The sequence below is a fragment of the Oryza glaberrima genome, chromosome 2 (genome assembly GCF_000147395.1).
Source record: "Oryza glaberrima chromosome 2, OglaRS2, whole genome shotgun sequence".
Classification (NCBI taxonomy): Eukaryota; Viridiplantae; Streptophyta; class Magnoliopsida; order Poales; family Poaceae; genus Oryza; species Oryza glaberrima.
Genome location: NC_068327.1, coordinates 33230951 through 33252877, shown reverse-complemented (window position 1 = coordinate 33252877; position 21927 = coordinate 33230951). Strand labels below are relative to the sequence as shown.

Here is a 21927-nt window from a genome sequence, read left to right as displayed (position 1 = left end):
GTAAGAGGCCATCCTTTGGCGTCTTGCCCATCCCCCGTTGCCAGCGCTTCCTAGTTAGCGTGTTTGGTCGTTCGGTCGTCACAATGTAATCGCGATAATAGACTTAAGTCCTTGTTTTCCTTTTCTTCCTCCCTTCCCCCCTCCTCTCCTCTCCTCTCCTCTCCTCTCTCTCTCTCTCTCTCTCTCTCTCTCTCTCTCTCTCTCTCTCTCTCTCTTCTTTGTTTGCCATTTGTGTAAATTTTATTCCTCTTAATACAAAAGTGCGTAATCCTTTTGCGTATTCCCGAAAAAAAATCTAGAAAGTTCATCTTTTCAAATCCAATTTCTGGTAGTAGATCTCATAAATCAACGGTTGAGGTCATTTCTAATGATGATAATGCTAGTAGTAAAACACTACTAGTACAGACCACCGTAAAGGTACTTTTAAAAAAAATAGAGAGAAAGGCTAGTGATTAGTGAATATGTGTATTCATCAAAGTTCACTGGATTTTTTGGGTCATGTCTTCAACAAATCAAATGGTTGACAAAGAGGAGAATGCCCTGGTTGTTCTACAGGAAACTTTTTTTTTTTTTGAAACCGATGTTCTACAGGATCTCTCGTGTTACTGTCATACTACTATAAAATTCTGCAATTGGATCTCTCGTGTACCACTTATCAGCATTATGAGTACCACTGAAAATTTGGTAAGTGCATCCTCTTTTTTCTTGGGTACACTGGACCTCAGGATAATATATATCTAGGATTAAGTGGATACCAGATCAAAAGATATGGACCTGATTTGATATAACGATACTGTTTTCCTATTAGCTCAGAAGTTTCACACGCTAAAGTTATCTGCTAGGATGGTGCATATATACATGCCCTATTGCCGTACAGAAGCAAACTTAGGCCAAACATATCTATTCAGAGGAGCTAAAATACAATGAACAAGGTTTAGCAGCTTCTGAATTGCTTACCAGAACCGGTCCTTGTTCACCGACAGATAGCCAGACATCACCTTTCCTGCGGTGTTCCGCATGCCGTCGATGAGGTAGCACCAGGTTGATCCCAGGGCTCCAATGAAGAAATCTGCTTCAGTGGCCATGATGAAATTGACAAGGGGATAGTTTGTGCTGGTCTCACGGCCCAGGCTGGCCTCATACATTGCCATGCTCACATTGACATCTTGGCGCGTCACATTTGTGAAATAGAAATTCCATTTGGGATATAATTTTGTTTCGTCGATAACTTCCTACATTTCAGCATTAGCAGAGTTAAATTACAGACCAATGAAATGAAGAAATTAATTTACACCATACGAGGGATGAGAATTGAGGAGTTAAATTGCCTGCATTTCAGTAGAAAGCCAGATGTTCTTGAGACTTGGAAAACGTTTTCGAAGACGACCAGCCAACTCCATGTATTTCTCAAAGCCAACTACTTCCATTTCACAAGCTTTATCTCCCATCCTTACATGCATACTGATAAGAGGCCCGGGTATATATGGTTTATGCTCCGACCACACAAGTCGCTCAATGTCAGATTCTGTTATGCTAATGCTAGGCTGCAATTGTGAAATCTTTCAGTTACTTATCTAAAAAAGTAAGGTGGTTAGTGCTAATGTTGCTTTATCCGAATGATGCGCAGACAAAACTCTCCACGGCACAAAGCAACATAAAAATCTTCAGATTGCTAATACAAACCTTTGGTGCATCTGGGACATTTTCAAGAACCATCTTTGCTGCCTGCATGCCAAATGCTGAATGTCTAGCCACATTCAGTAATCTGCACATGTACTCTGACTGGAACCTCATTAGGTATCTCAGGGCCTACATGGAAGTTTCAGGTTGATGAGATTTACAGTTTAAGAAGCATATTTGCATCCCCATTATGAATAGCACAAAATATGCTCATCATTCATCTTGGCATGAGGTACACACCTGTGCAATCCACCATCTCCGATCCATTTTACGATGATTTTTAACCAATCTCCCATCTATCTCTGTTGTCGGTTGCATATATTGCCATGGTCTTCCCCATATCCTGCATAACAGCAGGTTTCAGAAAACATGTGCATGAATCGGCAAGAGCCACAAGAACAGAGCGATGAATGAGATATACTCCCTCCGTCCCTAAATATTTGACGCCGTTGACTTTTTTAAACATGATCATTCGCCTTATTCAAAAAATTTTGTGAAATATGTAAAACTATATGTATAAATAAAAGTATATTTAACAATGAATCAAATGATAGGAAAAGAATTAATAGTTACTTAAATTTTTTGAATAAGACGAATGGTTAAACATGTTTTAAAAAATCAACGGTGTCAAATATCTAGGAACGGAGGGAGTAAATGTGTATAGCTCATCAGTATTGGGTGCGCGTTTAGCTTTCCAGAAACAGGACCAGCGCATCGAAATGGTACCTAGGTATATGCCCAGCCCATATTTGCTTGGAGGTATAGTTCTCCTTAACTTTTATAATTCCATTTTCCCTAGAATCTTTGCTTTGCATGAGATCTAAAGCACGTTTCTGGCAGTCTGCAGATGTTTCAGGTAAAAAGTAGCATGACCAGCTAGATCTTGCTAGGCCTGAAAATTGAACATTGACAGTTATCTCAGTTATCATGTCAGTTAAAGATTACAACTTGAGGTAGCACTACACATATCATATTATCAATTCATAATCTACAAGGTAAGCTGGATTGTTCCTACCTTTACAACCATTGTGATCAGCACGGTTGTAGTATCCTGCAACTAGAATCCTTCTCTCTTTTATAGCAATAGCAAGAAGTCCCGACATTCCAGCGAGTTGCGCACCTATACCAAATCCCGGTAGCCTCTCCCAGTCTGCATAGAGAAACCTCAAGCTTGGATCACTGCAGTTTGGAGGATGTTGATGAATCCATACATCTCTCTGCACTTGTCTGGTCAGTGGATAGTTTTCTTCATCTGATCCTGCAATCTTTAAAGTTTTGTTGTAACTCAAAAGTTAGAATACTGCATTCATAGTAGTACTGACAAGACAATTACGAGTTCAGGCAAGTTTACAGACCCAAGGTGGATATGGCGCCCTGTCAGATTTAGCATTTGACCTGAAAAACATTTGCCTCCACTCTTCTGAATCTGAATAGTTCTGGTTGAATAACTCAAGACCAAGTGACCCTTTCCATAATGTCCAAGGAGGAAATACGCCGTTGTCGCTATAACTGTCAAATTTCTTATTTCTTTCCCATTTAAGCCTGCAATTCTCTAGATGAGGCGGCCGCGGCACGTCTGAACTTTTCATAATTTCATCACTGGTCGTATCCAGTAAAGTGCTCCAAGCATTATACAAATGTGTTTTATCAGCTTCATTGATGTCCTTGCTATTGGTGGATATTTCTATCTTTTCTTGTAAAACAGATAAGTCATCTGTTTCTGTAGCTCCACCTGCATGGAAGAAGCTGGTTACACAGACATTGTCACAGCTAAAAGGAAAAGAAAAATACATTCAGCCTAGATGAACATATAGTACTACACTACTACTGATTTTCCTATGCGAAATGGTGTTCGCAAATTACCAGGTTCGGTTGATGTTGAATTCAACAAAATTGCTCGCCGCAGCGGTGGATGTACCGATCGGATCATCAGGATGTGGATTGGTGGGAGAGCAACACCAAACAGGTACACAATGCAGACACCACAGAAGAAGCCCAGTGCCCATGTCTTGCAGGGAGCAGAGCTCCCCATCTGCAGAGCCCTCCGAGATATAAGCCTTTCAAGGCTCTTGCTGCTGCTGTTATGGCCATTACTCGCCATCCTGAATTCCTCAGACACCTACCAGCACAACCTGACCCTTGCATTCAAACACTGCCTCCAATCAAGAAACACCAAATGCATCATGGAATGGAATTCATGCAAGAAAAGCTATAAAGACAAATGTTCTTCGCAAAGACTAAAGTACAAATCAAATCACAGATGAGCTAATTGCTTGGAAGACAACATGGATTTGATCCACAGATGGCTTCTAAGAACAGGAATATACAGTCTACATGAAAGATCATCGGCATGCATGCACATTAAACAGATTACCATGCGTTAAAACCCATCACTAATCAGGAAGGAGCAAGGTAGTCGCACAACACAGCCACATGCAGAAGTCACTGACAAACCAGTACAGAAATTGAAAGATGGTTAGCTGAAAAACAGCCGCTAACAAATCGCGGGGCTTATCACTCGTTTACTCCCCTCTTACTCGGAGTCTTTCAAGTTTCAGGTACAAGAACAGGTCAAATAAACAGACCGAAATTCAAAACAAACCAAGTTCTCTCGAGTGTCAAACAACTCACCGAATCTTCTGCAATCAGCCTAATCCTGCAACTTATGCATGCAGAGTGAAATTCAGAGCTGGAAGTGTTCTTGTTTTTCTCATCTCCTCCTCCGTCCTACGCCCTGAAACAGGAGAAAAGAGTTGACGACCAGAGGAGCAAAGATCAACAATGGCTCAAGATGAAAAGAATCTGTTTAAGAAGAAGAAGCAAAAAAAAAAAAGACTGCACAACAACCATGTTATTTTGTTATTCTCGTGTACTTATCAAACTTCTCGGTGAGTCAATAAATTGGCCGGCGGCAAGGAAAGGATGCAGAGAAGACAAGTTCAGAAAAGAACATTTTTCCTTGATCGGTCGAGATTCTGTGTTCATTGCTCAGATGAGGCTGAGGCATTCACCTATTTCTAAAGAGGCCGTTTTTAGCTTCTTCTGGTAGTGATAGATTGGCGAGACCGATCGAAGTAAACGAGCAAATTAGTCTTTAGAAAAGTGAAGTAAACACCATTCATCAGGAAAAAAAACAAAAATAAAATGGAAGTAAATTCATGATATGTTTTCACGTGCTTATGATGGATAGTTTACTCAACTGGATGCATTCTACTGTTGTTCATTTCCCTAATTAGGTCAAACACATATCTCTTACCTTCTCGGTTTAACTCAATTTTTTGCACACAAAGAGAGAGAGATGGTTTCATCAAGAGAGCATAGAAAGGAAAGGTGACGTGTCCCAGCGATAGAGTAGCTGAAAAAGCAGAGGAGGTCACGGTACAAACGAACAAGACCTGCCACGTGTGGGCCCGACGCCGAATACATGACAAGTGGCGCGCGCGCGGCAGCAACTCGCTCCACGTGTGCACGCAACGCAAGAGTAGCAGTTGGGGTCCACATGTCTGTCATCCTCTGGTTGCGTGGAAATTGGAACGGCTCCCGCTGTCCCGCACCGAACGCGCGCTAATCTGAGGCGTCCGTTTGAAATCCAACGACTCAAAACCAAATTGGTTGGGAAAGCCCTTTTTGGCTGTATTTTTTTCTAAAAAGAACAGAACGTTTTGCTACTAGGTAATTCTGCTTCTCTCTCCGTTTCAAGTTATAAGATGTTTTAACTTTGGTCAAAGTCAAACTACTCTAAGTTTAATCAAATTTATAGAAAAAAATTATATTTTCGATCCATCTTATAACCTAAAACGGAGGGAGTAATATATAATACAGAGTACTCCTGTACATGTTTGAAAGCTTTTTGAGACGCTATGATGGGGCTCGACCTTTATAGATACTTTTTTCGTTTAAAAAACCCAATTTAATTAGAGATATGACACAATCTAGTATGATAAATTTAGATAGAGGGTTATTCAAATTTATTATACTAAATTAAGTCTCATCCCTAATAAGATTAGGTTTTTATAAGAACGGATTGATTACGCGTGTAACTGTACGGTAAGAAAGTAGACCGGATATGATGAGATTTGGGGCAGAAGAAATCAAAGGCAATGGATGGAGCTAGAATGCAGGATGTTAAGTGTGGAGGAAGCAAAGTGGCATGGCCACATGATGCTGGTGATTTCATCTGCTGAATTAAGGTTAGCAGCAAATAAACCACGACGGCTTTGCGGCAGCTGCTTTGCAGTCCAATGGTTACCTTCCTCGAGAAAATATATAGTGCAACCACATATGTAGTGGAAACTTAAAAACTACCGTTAGATCAAGAAATGGACGTCCGAGATTCGTCCACGTCACCATAAGTTAAAATTTAACTCGCAGATTCACTCATGAGTTAAAATTTTAATGAGAGTTAAATTTTAACTTATGGTGACGTGGACGAATCTCGGACATCTATTTCTCGATCCAACTATAGTTTCTAAGTTTCCACTACATATATGGTTTGTACTGCATATTTTCCCACATTCCTAGGCTCTTCCAGAAGCGTGCATGGCCCAATTGGAAGAACAAAACTCGGCCCAGCCCAATATATATTTGGCCCAAATACTCCATACTACGGTACAGCCTCCACCGTCTTAAGGCCCCAAAGCCACCACCATTTCCTTGTACCGTTAGCAATTTAGTGCTATCTACATCATCTCTACTACTTAAAAAATACAAAATATTTTCTTCGTCCGTCTAAATACCGTCTAAATAAAAAAATAGCGAAAAAAAACAAAAAAAAGGAAGTCCGATTCCCAAAAGTTTGAGAAAAAATAGCCAAAAAATAAAAAAAAATCGTAGATTCAGTTCCCCTTAAAAAGGGGGAAAAACAACAAAAAAAAAGTCCAATTCCTATGCAAGGCGAAAAAAAGTGGCGAAAAAAAAACATGTCCGATTCCAAGCCGGAAAAAAAACAGTAGATCTGATTCCCCTTAAAAAAGGGGGGAAAATCCATTTCCTATATAATCCTATTCCCACGTATGGTTTTTCTGTTTTCCTTCTTTTTTTCGTTTCTTTTCCCTTTTTTCTTTCCTTTTTTTTCCTTTTTTGGTTTTTTATTTCTTAATACTATGTATGTATACAAACTTTATATACACGTATACAAACTTTGTATACGGTATATTTTTTGATACGCATGTATATAAGCTTTGTATACTTCTCTATCTTTGCTACTTTAAAAAATTCAAAACATTTTATTCGTCCGTCCCTACTTAAAAAAATCACATCTAGAAAAGCTCCGTCTGATTCCCTAGGAAAGTGGCGAAAAAATGGTTCGTAAAAAATAAAAAAAGAACGAGAAAAAAAAGTAAAATGAGCGGGAAAAAGCGCGGTAAAAAAAGTCCGATTTCTATTCGTTTTAGTAGTCCGCATATATCTCTTATCTATCTCTAATCTAACTATTTGAAAAGAGAAGTTTTCATCATACAACTAAAAAGAGAAGTTTTCATCGTACAATTAAAAAGAAAAGTTTTCATCGTACAACTAAAAAGAAAAAAATACGTGAGAAAATAAAAATGGTTAAAAAAGCATGAGAAAAAAAAAAGCAAAAAAATGCGTGAGAAAAAAATGTCAGAAAAAAGCGCTAAAAAATGTTTCTGTCATCCCTAAAAAATAAAAAAAAACATGCGAAGAAAAAACTGTTAGAAAAAACATGCCATTTCTAAAAAAAATGGTATGGAAAAACCTCGCATGAAAAAAACACTGTATTTAAAAAACCAAGCTGCTCTGAAAAAAATATCAGAAAAAACACTAAATTGATGGACGCTTAGGTCGGATAGGATCATCGATTTTTTTTTCATCTCCTACAAGGCTTTTGTTTCATCTCTATATGCAATTATCAGATTATTTTTGTTAAGTATAGCTAATATTTCTGATAACATATGATATAGAAATAATATTAAAAAATAAACATATTTTTAATTGTTATTTAGAGAAAAGTGCATAGTGACTCTATTTTGTGTAGACTTAACCATGCGAGGTAATGTAGTATTTGATAGATCCTATTATTGGTTGCAAGGATGAGATTGAAAGAGTATTTTAGATTATATATATGTTGTCACGTGGATAATCCAATTATTTTAGGTAAAGCAAGCATCGGTAAGGTTGTCATCATTGAGGTTGAGCCATTACATTGAAGATGTTCCAATTTTTTTATTGTCTTAACTATAAACAATCTATACAAACATTTCATTGACATGGTTATGTATGAAAAAATAAATTATCGTTAGAATTTTTTTCACCCGTTGCAACGCACGGGCATTTTTGCTAGTCCGTTATAAAATGTAAAATCATTTTTTTCACCCATCCTACATATACCAACACAAAACAAAAAAAAAACTAAAATACTCCAACTTTATCAAATCGCAATGTAATTATTCATCACTTTGTTTACTCTCAATATTATTTTCTACTTTTATAAAATTTGATGTAATGACTGCACAAAATGAATTTATTTTGAAACAACCGTGAGAGGTTAAGAATGACTTTATTCCGAGGAGGAGGCAAATTAGCCTATCTCATGATTTACCTTGTTTGGATGGGCCTCAATAATAATGGCCCATCCAAGTGGACAGGCCCTTTTTGTTTTTTGTTTTTTGTTTTTTTGTCGGCAGGCAGTGCCAGAGCCCAGGGCTGAGCAGAGAATCCCCAAGGATCAAGAAAAACGCAGGCAGGCAGGCAGCAGCCTGGAGCACTGAACGTCATGGGTGGATGAAGAAGACACGTACGCTCAACAGATTTAGTGGACTCTGGCTCTGCTGCTGGCTTGGGACTCTGCCTGCTAATCTGCTGTCATCTGGTCATCTCCATGCACGCGCGCACTAAACCACAGCAAAGTCAGCAGGCTTTTATCCGTAATCCATGACGCTGCAGATGATGGACTCACACCAGCCTCTGCTTGACATGCTTGTATTGCTACACTATCATACTCCCTCCGTCCCTAAATATACATCACATCCAACTAAAATCCCTTATATTTAGATACGGAGGGAGTACTTTCTTCATCCCAAAACGTTGATTTGATGTATCTTACCCAAAACATTGATTTGATGCATCTTATAACAATAAATCTGGACATATCTCAATCTTGTTCTATGATTGATTAAGGTTGTGTTCGGCACTGAGAGTTCCCAACTATCCTCACTCATTTTTCGCGCACATGCTTTTTAAACGGCTAAACGGTGTATTTTTTGTAAAAAAAAATTTTATAGAAAAGTTGCTTTAAACACCATATTGATCTATTTTTCAATTTTTTATTAATACTTAATTAATCACACGCTAATGAACTGCTCCGTTTTTTGTGCTGGAGGAGAACGTTTCCAACTGATGTGGTACTATTATTTCGACAAAAATTATTACTAATCATAATTACTATATAGTACAACCGATAAAATCATGGCATGTTTGCATCGCCAGTTCTTTTTTTCATTGACTGAATATCACTTCATGAGAATTTGGATACCCATCTGAGCAGGCCTTAGATGGGCCTGCAATGGGCCGTCCGCGTACACAAGCACGTGACACGTCTATAGTAGAATCCGAGCCGAGTCACGTGCAGATATTCTCTCTCTTTACTCCTTTGTAACAAAAGCTCAATCCTATCATTCATTCAGCAATGGCCTCAGAGACCGGCGAGCCTTTCCTCCTGAAAAGCAGCGAGACTACCCCCTGAACTGAAATGAAGCGATGCATGCCTGCTTACGCCTTTGACCACTCTCCATCTCCAATCTCCGTGCACCATAGTAGCATGTCTCTCTCTGCCTTAGCTGCTGCTGCTACTGCGGGAGAGGCTCCAGGGTACAGCTGACCATCACCAAAGGCGCCATCACGACCTGCACAGCTCCATGCGAGAAACCGCTTCAAAACATTTTCGCGACCTCACTCACAGTCACGCTCACACTGGAGTATCACCAAAGCGCTTGGGGCACTCACCGTTCGTTCTGAAAGACTTCCAACTGAACGATTCATAGCTAAAAGTTACTCCCTCCGTTTCGAAATATTTGACGCCGTTGACTTTTTATCATATGTTTGACCGTTTGTCTTATTCAAAAAATTTAAGTAATTATTAATTCTTTTCATATCATTTGATTCATTGTTAAATATATTTTTATGTAGGCATATAATTTTACATATTTCATAAAAGTTTTTGAATAAGACGAACGGTCAAACATGTGCTAAAAAGTCAACGGTGTCAAACATTTTGAAACGGAAGGAGTATTATATTTTGGGATGGAGATAGTACATACTCCACAATGCATGTTGCTTGGAGTAGGTCCCATCTATCTCTCTCCGCTCACTTTTATCTCTCCCTCTCCCTTCTCACACATTCCGCACCACTCTCTCTCCTGGGCGGACGAAGCAAAGCGGCGGCGACACCGAGCTCCACGCCTCCACCTCTCCTCGTCGGGGCTGAAGGCGGCGACGTCGCCGCCCGAGCGCCGGTGGAGTAGCGGCGGCACCGAGCTCCACGCCTCCATCTCTCCTCATCGGGGCCGGAGGCGGCAATGCAGCGGTGCGGTCCAAGCTTAGACCGCACCGGGCAGAGCTCCCCGTATGGCGCACCGTCCGGCCTCCTTCCTCGGCGGCAGGCATGGATCGGGGGGCATCGCCATCGGCATCGGCGCTTCTCCCCTCCCTCCCCTTCTTCATCTCTTCTCTTGTGGGCCTAGAAGCTGCGATTCTAACAAAGAACGAGCCAATACCTCCCCTTTCTCCACCTCTTCTCTTGTGGGCCCAAAAGCCCCCGTTCTTGCGAGGCTCTGAGCTATGCCTAGGTGAAGGGGAATGACACCTAGGTGCAGTGTGAATGGCCTTAGCCTATATTCTTTGCTCGGTGTTCCCAACCCTCTCTCTTGTATTCTGCGCGCACGCTTTTCAAACTGCTAAACGGTGTGTTTTATTCTGTAAAAAGTTTCTATACGAAAGTTGTTTTAAAAAATCATATTGATCCTTTTTTAAAAAAAACATAATATTTAATTAATCACATGCTAATGTACCGCTATATTTTCCATGCACAGGAGAGGGGTTCCCAACCTATATATAGAAACGAACACAGCCTTAGGTTGCGTTCGTTTGGAGTTGTTCCCAACTCCCTCGTCTCATTTTCCGCGCGCACGCTTTTCAAACTGCTAAACATTGCGCTTTTTTGCGAAAAGTTTCTATACAAAAGTTGCTTAAAAATCATATTAATCTATTATTGAAAAAATTAGCTAAAACTTAATTAATCATGTGGTAAACGCTGCTTCATTTTGTGTGCCGGGACCCTCACTCCGGAACACAGCCTTAATCATGTTTGCACTTGTGTTCAATACTCCCTCTCCCGTAATATTAATTTTTAGCTATTGTTGTTTTACTTGAAATAAATTTATTTTTAGAGTAATTATTGTATCGGAGTTTGTAAAAATAAGAAATAATTATGGGAGTAGATAAAGCGAAAAAATAATTGTATTGATATTTGATATAAAGCATGTTTATTCTATTTTTTTTTGGTATGTGTATAAATGAATTTACTTTGGGGCGGAGAGAGTAGTGTTCAGAAATAGCATACGGTTAAGCAAAAATTTAAAGGATGTGAGCTTTTCAATAACGGCCTAAAGGCTAACAGCATATGCTAATAGTGTAATTTGAGGCTAAGGCCCCCTTTGATTCAAAGAAAATTCATAGAAATTTAAGAGGATTTTATTCCTAAGGAATTTTTCCTACAAAGCCTTTGAATCAAAGGAATGAACCCTATGGAATCCTATGAAATTCCTATGGAATGCCTTTTCCCATACAAGTTTTGGAGGAATTTTAATAAGAGGTAGAACCTCATGGAAGAAGAAATCCTTTGAGTCTTTATCTCTCCTCAAATTCCTGTGTTTTTCCTATGGTCCAATCAAACGGTCATTACTATATTTTTTCTGTGTTTTGCAATCCTCTGTTTTACACCTATATTCTTGTCAAAATCTTATGTTTTTCCTATTTCTTCATTTTTTTTATTCCTGTGATTTAAAGGGTCCTAAATACTGGAGTACTCCAGTAGTAACGCGCTGCTAAGTGATTATGTATTTAAGGCCAGCTTTTGATAACCTTTGGTGTAATATTTTAGTACACTTCCCGAAGCCTAACTGAACAGACAATAATAATACCTCCATCTCAAAATAAGTGTAGCCATGAGTTTTCGCGCCCAACTTTGATTGCCCGTCTTATTTGAAATTTTTTTATACTTAGTATTTTTGTTGTTATAAGATGATAAAATATGAATAGTACTTTACTCATGACTTATGTTTTTAATTTTTTTTAAAAAAATTCAAATAAGACGAATGATCAAAGTTGGACGCAGAAAACCATGGCTACACTTATTTTGGGACGGAGGGAGTACTATACTGTATGCAACTGAAATGATACTTACGAGTAGCTAGGATGATCGGCCGGCATGCTTGCCGCCGTGGGTATCCAAATCATGAGATTGTTACATGAATTGTTCCATCCACAATAATTGCATTAGCACGGCTACTACTACTGCTACAAAAGCAGATGCACAATGCAAATGTTAACTTGGGACAAGTTATATATTTGTGTCCCCTAACCTAGTAAGCTGTGGTCACCGATCCTATTGCAATTGAAGTATTGAGAGGGTGCTGCAGGCTTAATACAAAAGCCTGAAGAATAGAGTCGAAAAGAAGAATTATAGTGGGAGGTTTTGGCTCTTGATGATGCCTGCTCCCGTGAAGCCCGGTTTGCCACATTCAGATGCACAAAAGTAACCTGCTGATAATAGTACTCCAGTAGCATACAGGATGTGCAGTGCATGCTTCCTCCGTTTGCATATATCCCGAATCACGAGGCATTCATGGCCGGCGACAGAATGAGTTGTGATTAGACGATAGGTGGAGATTAGTCCAGTTTCAGTCAGCTCTTGCCCTCTCTAGAGCCCATGATAATTAACCATGCCCGCTTTGAAGTTCGTGTAACCTTTTCATCCAGCATGCGCGCCCCACTCCTCCCCTCTCGAAGAAAAAACGGCAAATCAAATTCTCGATCGATCCGGCAGCATCTACATGGCGAACAGTGAAGTGTTTGTGTTTGTCCATCTAGTAGATCAATCTTTTACAGTTCATGTGATGATTTATTTGCCTGAGTTCATGTGCAAGGTCCGTGTGGTGACTGTAGCGAGTCCCTACAGAGGAGGTGACGAGACAACTGCAGAACATTGCCTGTCTGCTACAGGGTTGGACATGAATTTGTGTAGATGCAGCTTGTGTTTGTCGTCAGTCCATGGAAAAGCATTCTTGTTTGGCTTGGCCTGGCTGCACTGCATGCATGCATGCTACTACTCCTTTCAGGCTTTCACAATCTTCTCCTTTTTATCATGCTTGCTAGCTTAGCCTGTGGAAACGTTGAATGGCAGAGCTAACATCGTAGCACCCCCATCATTTTGTTCTTGACAGATATACAAATAAGATGATAATTAAAAGGGAGATGGATTAGTTAATGAAAGATCAGCAACACTGTCAATGAGCGTCAAATATTTTGTTGGATTGGAGCTTTACAGCCTTACCAAGATGAGCAAAGCTCTCAGTTGATGCCGTCTTACGTCTTTTCCATCGCGTCCTTTGCGTCCTTTTGCTGCTCCGTCCTCCATGATCAACTTTTTCCTGCGAGCTCGCGACCGACAAAAGTAAATACTCGAAGCAATTGTAAATTTCTCACACACCTAGCGAGTGCAATCATACATCTGCAGTACGTAGTACAATGCAGATGTTGATTCACGCTCATACAGTCATAGTACTACGTACTCCATACTGCAAGTAATTAGCATGCGTATGCATGCAATGGATATAGCTACAGTAGCAGTACAATCTAGGGGCATGTCTTGCTGAGGCGTCTACAAAGCCATCGATGTATGGTGATGATGCTGTCAGATACACGATGGATCACACAAAGCTCTCTCAGCTGCTTCTCTTCACGGGCAGTAGATAAGAAGCAGCCACCCCTGCTCCGTGCCTTTGCATACACATGGTCATCTCCCATTTCACCTGCAAGCAAGCAAGCAAGCAAGAAACCCAAACTTTTGGTCCAGACTCCAGAGAAGCCAAGTAGCCAACCCATGTGTGAATCCTGGAAAGAATAGAACAGCTGCCTGCTTGCATTGTCTCCACGGTACAAGAGCTAGCTGAGCTCACACACGCTGAGAGAGTGAGAGTGAGAGGCAGCTAGCTAGAGAGAGCGATATTTCAGCTAAGCTCTCGTCTCGTCTTCTGGCAGATGCCCATGGGAGTTTTGGTTAGTGGTGGCTTGTGAGATCGGGGAGATCGAAGGCTTTACTGCAAGCTGATTCTTGCATGGCAAGAGCTCGATGGATTGGAGATAGAAGAAGACCAGCTGCTGCGCTGCCGCTTCTCGGCCTCTGTGCGTTTCTCTGCGCCGTTATGCTCGTCGTGTCGCTGGCTCCTCCTCTGGGGGAAGAAGAAGAAGAAGCAAAGGTGAGGTCGTCGTCGTTGCCAGCGGCGGCGACGTCGGTCCCGGCCGGTGGACGGCGCCTTCTGCTGCCGGCGGCGAGGACGAGGAGGTTCCGGCCACGGAGGTGGAACTCGGCCGGCATCGACGACAGCAAGCATGAGGTTCCGAGTGGCCCGAATCCAGATTCCAATAGATGATGATAGATAGATCCATGTCGTGTCCTATTCTTCAGTGCTGCTTCTCTCAGCTTGCAGTTTAGGTGTATTGTTCCCTGATCTCTCTTCTATTTTAGTATGGTTTTTCTTTTCGGCTTTGCTTTCGTTCAGGTAGGATTTGATAAAAATCCTTGGTAAGATAATGTACAAACAGATGGGCATTTACTCTAGATTACTACTCTCTGCTCATGTTCCATTGCGTTGGATGATATATATGTCATTTCTGTCAAATGAGCATATTATAAATTTATAATTACAGATGGTAAATGTGGCTACTCCAGTCCTGTTTCCTGAACAGATGATAACAGAGTAGAAGACCAGTTGCTTCCATTTAATCGAGGGAGAAAAATCGACTAAATCCCTTTGAATCAGTCCCGGATGAAGAGTTGGTGCATCAATAATTCAGCATTCTCATCATCAGTTACATGCTCTAATAATCCTTCTCTACAGTTCTGCAGCAAATACTAGGGTGTGTTCAGTTCACGCTAAAATTGGAAGTTTGGTTGAAATTGGAACGATGTGATGGAAAAGTTGGAAGTTTATGTGTGTAGTAAAGTTTTGATGTGATGAAAAAGTTGAAAGTTTAAAGAAAAAGTTTGGAACTAAACAATGCCCTTATATATTTCAAAGTTTTTGAGAGGAAGATTTTCCTGGATACTACAAGTATTCTCTTCCATTTGCTGCCTGCAGCTGAAACCGGGTCATTGCTCTTAATAATTTTGGGCTTGGACCAGCCCAGCCATACTTGCAGCGTGTACCGATCAATAAAATCATGTGGCGTGTCTGAATTCCGATACTCTTTTGGTCCACGCATCGGGTCCGGCCTGCAGCTAACGGACAACCAGGTTATGACTTAGTATGGACTCGTCGACTGACACACTGAATGTGCCTTCCTGTTAGCTACTACTATACTGGCACTACACAACTACTGCTAACTAACCAGTGACCACTGGATGCTAGCTCAACGTATTGCACACTTGCTGATGGAAGTAGGCCAAAGCATAGCTCATAATCGTACGCAAACAAGTTGCTGATGACAAGAAGACGATGCTTTGTATGCGATGACAAATTGACAAGTAGCTGAAATATGTGTCTTCGAGTTTTGATGACAAATTGCCGCAGGCCGCAATTCGATTCTTCGCCTGCTGCTTGCGAGGCTTTCCTTCCCTATGTTCCAGGGAGCAATTGCGGCGTGGGCCTTGTTCTGCAGCCCATTCATTGGGCCGTCTCTTCAATTGGGCTTTGTTGTACTCCGGTCCAATAGGGAGGGGAGCACTGCCACTGGTGGGCCTCGTAATGATATATGGTTGGGCCGAATAAACTTTGACAGATATGATAAGATCTGGTTGGGCTCAAAATTAGATGGGCTGAATCCGGTGCCAAATATCAGCGTCCAGTAACATATGTTGCCTGCCAGATAAATTCTTAAACTACTACCTCCATCCCAAAATAAGTGCAGCAGTGGAAATCCGTGTCCAATGTTTGACCGTCCGTCTTATTTGAAAAAACTATGAAAAAAATTAAAAAAGATAAGTCACGCATAAAGTATTAATCATATTTTATCATCTAACAACAATGAAAATACTAATTATAAAAAAATTTCATATAAGATGAATAGTCCAACGTTGGCATGGAAATATATGTTTTGTTTTTGTTTTTTTTTTTTTTGGATCGAGGGAGTAACTGCATACGTACAACATGTTGCAACTTGCAAGGCACAAGCAAACTAGTACTACTACTAGTACTAGTAGGCAGTAGCAGCAAAGGGTGAAAGAAACAGGATACACGAAGTCCAGTAAAATAGCACACAATCCTTGTCTCCCTCCTCGATCTCGAGCAACTAGTACTATTCGTGGATGCATCACGCAATTCTCCTAGGCAATATATCGAGATTGTAAAATGTAAATCCCCCTACTCCACTGGTCCACTAGCTATTCCTGTAGACTGTGCAGCACGACGACAGCACAGCAGACGAGCAGAAATTCAGACACGGGTGAAGAGTGCAGATGTACCAACCAACTGCACCAGCTCGTGTTACGCTCGTCAATGCAATCAACCACGACTCCTAATTCGAGTTTACCGATAGTCCTGTACCACTAACTACTGCTCCTACAGTACATTGCCGAGTGGTTATAACAGTGATAAAGCAGGGCAGAATTTGTTAATGCGTTTGGAAGGAACTTCAAACACTTCAGCTCACATGGATCGCAAGACCCAGAGCAGTGTTTGTTAACTCTGGCTGGTGACTTGTAGTACTAGCATCCATGTTTATCTAGTCAGGCGAGAGTACTTGGTTAATCCTGATTTGCACTAACCCATGTGTATCTTGGTTAAACCCATCATGCCTAATTGCCTACGTGTCTCGGGACTCGAGGCTCTCGACCCTAAACAAGTCACAAAACAGCTCAATCTGGTACTTGCACGCATGTGAAGATTAAAGCTTAACAATCGAAGCTAAGTTAACCGAGTACTCTGCATCTGCTCCCATCATCATATTTTTGGTAGCCCCATAAATAGAGGGTTTAATTAACTTGCTCTTTTAATTAAGGCCGTGACAGTGATTGATGGGAACAATTTAGATCGATGTGTGATGTTAATTGGTACCACCTCCATCCTAAAATAAATACAGCCATGAGTATCCGTATTTAACGTTTGATCGTCCGTTTTATTTAAAAGTTTATAAAAAAATTAAAAAATAGTCACACATAAAGTATTATTTATATTTTATAAATTAATAAAAACAAAAATATTAATTATAAATATGTTTTAAATAAGATGAATGGTTAAACGTTGGATATGAACCGTGTAAAACTATACTTGTTTTGGGACCAAGGGAGCAGGAGATGCAGCGTACCTACGACGTAGCTGAGGCTGAAGTTTGCTAGTACGTCGGCAAATGAAGCTTCACTTTCGCGTCCACGACGGTTGCGAGATGATGATGATGATGGGTGAGACTGAGAGGGACAGACGGCTGGGATGGTGCCAACACGACGGTGATGGGCTTTGCTTGGCGCCGCATGGACGGCAGCAGATGCTTGTCCCGGTTTGGAGGTTGCTCTCTGTGAAAAGGCTTTGGACCGTTCGTTTGTTCAGTAGTGTGTAGCTGCGAGGTCTCCATCTACACTTCCGAGGTTTCAGGCTACGTAGCTACTCCTCCTATGTTTTAACGGTTAGGTGGTTGCCGTTTTGATCATCTAGTACCAGTACTAGTATAGTGCTCCTACTATATCATTAGCGGACTTGAAGAAATTAATTAAGGTAATCTTCTCCAGGTAGATATCCCGGCTCAAAAGCTGAAATAAAATCATCTAGAAGTACCAATTACCTGTCAGTTTCAGGCAATCAGCTGAACATGTCAAGGGCTATCTTCAGATATTGAAAACCCTGATCCTAATGATACTGTAGTATGATGACAAACGAATCGGTCTTGTTGAGGTTATCCAGAGAATTGTTCAGTCCAACTCCAGGCCTTGGGCGAACAAGGATATTCGTTGAGGTGGCGCCGCAAGAAACTTTCTTCTGTTTCTTCATAGCCCCAGAACAAAACAAACAGAGAGAAGGAATGAGGCCTGGTTTAGTTCTTAATTTTTTCTTTAAACTTCTAATTTTTACATCACATCAGAACTTTTTTATACACATAAACTTTCAACTTTTTCATCGCATCATTCCAATTTCAATCAAACTTTCAACTTTGACTTAAACTAAACAATCCCTAAATCGTGTGCAGGCAAGAAAGTCTGACGAGATGTTTGCTTCTAAATCAGGTACACCCTAAGAGCAAGTTCAATAGTATAGCCCACTACTAGCTCCAATTCATCTATAGCCAATCTAATAGTTTATTCATACAATACTTACATACTACACTATTAATATATAGTCCCACCTGTCATACGCTCTGTGCTATAGCTGGCTACAAATCTGTAGCCCGCTGCCCTTCTATTTTCTTATTATCTCCTTAAAATATGTTTACAGCTGGCTTACAGCCTGCTATTGTACCTGCTTTAATTCAGTTCTATCCGTTTCATATTAAAGAAAGAGGACCTGTGAGACTAGAGACTGCGTAGACTGACCATAATTGCAGCTGGTTTGAATAACACACTCAACTTAACTTCGGGAGAGCGATTCGCATGTGTGTGCAACCAAAGTAAGCTGGAGGTGCATGTGCTACTCCTACATAGGTTGCGTTTAGTAGAATTTGAAGCAAAAAAAAAAAAAAAGAGTTGCTGTCTAATAGGAACGCTGATATTATACATATACGCGTTAATTCCTACTCCTAATCTTCTTTACAGATTGAGACTAGCGATGACAACGGGTGCGTATCCATCGGATTCACCGACACCATACCCACACCCATTAAAATAAAATATGCCCGCTCCAATACCCAGACCCGCTCACGGGTGAAAAATTCCCCCATACCCACACCCGCACGGGTGACAGGTACCCATTGGGTACCCATACCCATTAGATATAGCTGCAACAGTTAATAAAGAGGGAAGAAGATCACCTGCCGTCGTCGTTGCCGGAGCCGGAGACTGCTGCCATGCTACGTGCAGAACACGCGGCTGCGCAGGCCTGTACTGTGTGCGGCGCGCAGTGGGGGCGTACGGTGGCGAGCGTGGTAGTGGGCGGGTGGCGTGCGGGCGCGCGGCGAGCGCGGTGGTGGCGTGCGGCGGCGCGGCGCGGGCGTGCGGCGGCGGCTAGCGCGGTGGTGGCGTGCGGCCGCATGGCGCAGGCGTGCGACAGCGCGGGTGGCGCGAGCGGCGCGGGCGTGCGCCGGCGCGGGCGAGAGGCGCCGTAGGGTTTGTGGCGGCGGCCACCCTACAGCAGCACAGTAACGGGGAGGGAGGAGAAGTGAATCAGTGAGAGAGAGAGGAAATGGGTTTTTATATCTAGGGTTAGACACTTAGATTTATATGCTTAGATTTGTTGTTGGGCATTGGGCTGCTTGTATTTTCTGGGCTGAGGCCTATGGGTATTTTTAACCCACGGGTTAATGGGTTCGGGTGGATGGAGAACGTTCCAGGACCTGGCCCACCCGATGGGTGACGTTTTAGCCCGATAAAAGACCCATGGGTGTAATATTTGAAACATATTTGCCTCCTAATAGAGTAAAACCCATCGGGTCACGGGTTATGAGTCCCCGTTGCCATCCCTAATTGAGACCCACATTATATGCACATCGCTCTCTAAATCTCATTGAGGCAAAGCGTACGTGTACTCCTCTTCTTTGCGATCAGCAGCATCTCCTCTTTGGCGGAGAACCTATTCGGCCATTCCGTCCACTATTCTTTTCACACGCCCTTAAATCCTTAATAATATTGTCGGCTTATATCATTATCAATCGTGAAAATACTACACTAACACGAAGTAACCAACAGTTATTAAATTTATCTTTTTTTTCTAAAAAAAGTTACAGTAAGAATTACTTAGTCAATTTTACCGAGTCAACTTTACTACACCTGTGAACGCATATGTGTGGAGAGATGATGCAGCAACGTGTTGGGTGGGCCGCTCCGCTCGTACGCCACCAGCTCAAATGCATGCCGCGTCACCCTCCCCACTCCCCGGCCTGGTGGGCCCATATTTCGCTGTGACTGCCACGTGGGCCCATTAAGGAGATGACGCTCGGTCAATGCCTCTCCCTTGGTCTCATGGACAGAAACTGTAGCCGAGTAAATCCGAAAAAACAACTGATTGGGCTTTAAAGTGCACGTACGCACGTAAATTTTCTGCAGTTTTATTTAAGGAAAAAACAGCATGATTTCGCTGATTAGCAATCTTGTAAAGTGGTAATTATGCACAGCTAATCATGGCCGCCGTCACCCACGGCACGCCACTTTCTATCAGTTATTAAAAATGTAGGATCATCAGTTATCCTTTCCAGCGATGCAACGGTGATGCAGGATTCACTCGCTTGCTTTGCTTGGTTGCCCATTTGACACCTTGATTGTCAGGTTTCTAATGATTTCTTTAACCTTCTTTGCATGCTTAAAAAAACACAGGCCCTGCTACTCGATCACACATGCATTAGTTGGTTGGAAACACAAAGGTGTACATTATTACATTGCCCGGATGGATTAACCAGCATTGTTAATTTGGTGCTACTAATAGTATATCTTTTGTGCAAGGAGTTCTACTAATATACTCCATCCACACAACTTCCTACCAGAATCCATCCGGCTAACATGCCTGCTAACTACCAACTGGCTGCCACATGCGTTGTGAAACAAATAGTCTAATCTAATGGCGATAATATAGTATCCGGCTTTCATCTGGGATCGATACTAACGACGTCACTGTAATCGTGCACTTCTCTTCAAACAAAGCAGCCAGAAAAGAAGATCACACACGCTGAGTTTGGTAAGAAAAGATATTGTGATAGATAAAATCGATTTCGTGTGGGCTGAAAAAGAGAATGAAGGAAATCTGCACAGAAAAAATAGACGTGGGCCCACGGACCTCTATTGGTGATGGGACCCACTGCTCAGTGTAATCACTCTCTCGGTCGGTCATTAAGCAGCTGGCTCGATCCCTGATCGTGGCAGTTTTTAGGGATGCTAAGTTAAACTATGACGCGCAGAAAAGAGGGCCAAGTCAATAGCTGGATCATCGGGTGCTCGCCATCTTCCGCGGTCACTCGTTTGACGGCTGGTTTGGCTGTATCCGTAATGTCAGATCCTCATTTTAATAGTAGTGCAAATAAGTACTCCTGGTATCATTTTGTTTTCTTCCTCCTATCACGTATACTACCTGGCAAATATCTAACCTCAAATACAACGTACACAGATTCATCACCATAAGTAGTACCTGTGGAAATGTGACCATCGATGTCGAACAAATTTGTCATGGCAGGATAATTTTGGGGAAACAAATCCGGTTCACCAGGAAAGGGCAGTACTACTACTAAAATTATTGATCCATGCGTCAGAATTTCAGTGGAACGAGTTGTTTCTGTATGCGAAGCGGGGCGCATGGGCAGTGCAGGTGCAGCGGTGTGGTGGCGCCCGTGGGTGCGGCTGCGGTGAGATGCGGAGGTTTTGACCAGGAGAAGCGACCGGTTTTGTGGTGGCTGCCGCGGCCTCTCTGCCTAACACGCTGCCAAAATTAACTCCGACGGCGCCCACACATCCACATGGCCCTGCGCCTGCGACTGCGCGTCGTCAGCGGCAGCGCCCCCGCGACACATGGACGTACGTCGGCCCCAGCACACCACCCCTCTTGGCCTTTGGGGCCTTGGGCGATCGTGCGACGCATGCACACACCCGGCCGCCCGAGTGCACCCTGTCGGTTGGAAGTGGAAACTGTGGGTGCGCGCCCACGCATCGAAACTTGCGCCCGCTTTCCTTCTTCCAAACTTGTAAAATGGGGTGAATTCTCAGGTGCGGGCTGGCACCGGCGACACCGGCGACGGCGAGGCAGTTTGGGCCGTCGTAAAGCGCAACCAGACGCACCCAATGCTTCCTTCGATCGGTCCATCCGCTTGTCGCCATCACGGCACGCCCTGACGCTCCGCACCGCAGCTAAAAAAAGCCCCTCCACAATAGACCAGGCATCGGCGAAC

General features: G+C 42.2%; 1 protein-coding gene and 1 long non-coding RNA gene across 5 annotated transcripts; both read right to left on the bottom strand.

Annotated features, from left to right (window-relative positions):
• Positions 1-736: 736 nt before the first annotated feature.
• On the bottom strand, positions 737-4651 carry LOC127763778 (uncharacterized). 4 transcript variants are annotated; one of them, XM_052288572.1, is made up of 11 exons: positions 4528-4651; positions 4312-4414; positions 4055-4125; positions 3544-3832; positions 3036-3412; positions 2696-2945; positions 2407-2572; positions 1921-2023; positions 1684-1809; positions 1329-1544; positions 737-1232 (listed from the first exon to the last, which is right to left on the bottom strand). In XM_052288572.1, exons 4-11 carry the CDS (start codon positions 3779-3781, stop codon positions 954-956), a joined length of 1755 nt encoding a protein of 584 aa, XP_052144532.1. In that variant the 5' UTR covers positions 3782-3832; positions 4055-4125; positions 4312-4414; positions 4528-4651; the 3' UTR covers positions 737-953. The 4 variants fall into 4 exon arrangements, with proteins under 4 accessions (XP_052144532.1, XP_052144533.1, XP_052144534.1 ...); XM_052288573.1 differs by lacking the exon at positions 4055-4125 and having other exon boundaries at positions 3544-3818; XM_052288574.1 differs by lacking the exons at positions 4055-4125; positions 4528-4651 and having other exon boundaries at positions 4312-4462.
• Positions 4652-14454: 9803 nt separating this feature from the next.
• LOC127761183 (uncharacterized) lies at positions 14455-19084 on the bottom strand. The gene is made up of 3 exons (XR_008015215.1): positions 18871-19084; positions 17221-17885; positions 14455-15874 (listed from the first exon to the last, which is right to left on the bottom strand). It is a non-coding gene; the product is annotated as an uncharacterized LOC127761183 (long non-coding RNA).
• Positions 19085-21927: the final 2843 nt, after the last annotated feature.

Bases quoted from the DNA above. Each gene is read 5' to 3' on its own strand.
- LOC127763778 (XM_052288572.1), bottom strand. From the start codon at position 3,781: ATGGCGAGTAATGGCCATAACAGCAGCAGCAAGAGCCTTGAAAGGCTT. The intron at 1,810-1,920 runs GTGTGTACCTCA...ACTTCCATGTAG, and splicing joins GGAGATGGTGGATTGCACAG to GCCCTGAGATACCTAATGAG. The intron at 1,545-1,683 runs GTTTGTATTAGC...TCACAATTGCAG, and splicing joins ATGTCCCAGATGCACCAAAG to CCTAGCATTAGCATAACAGA.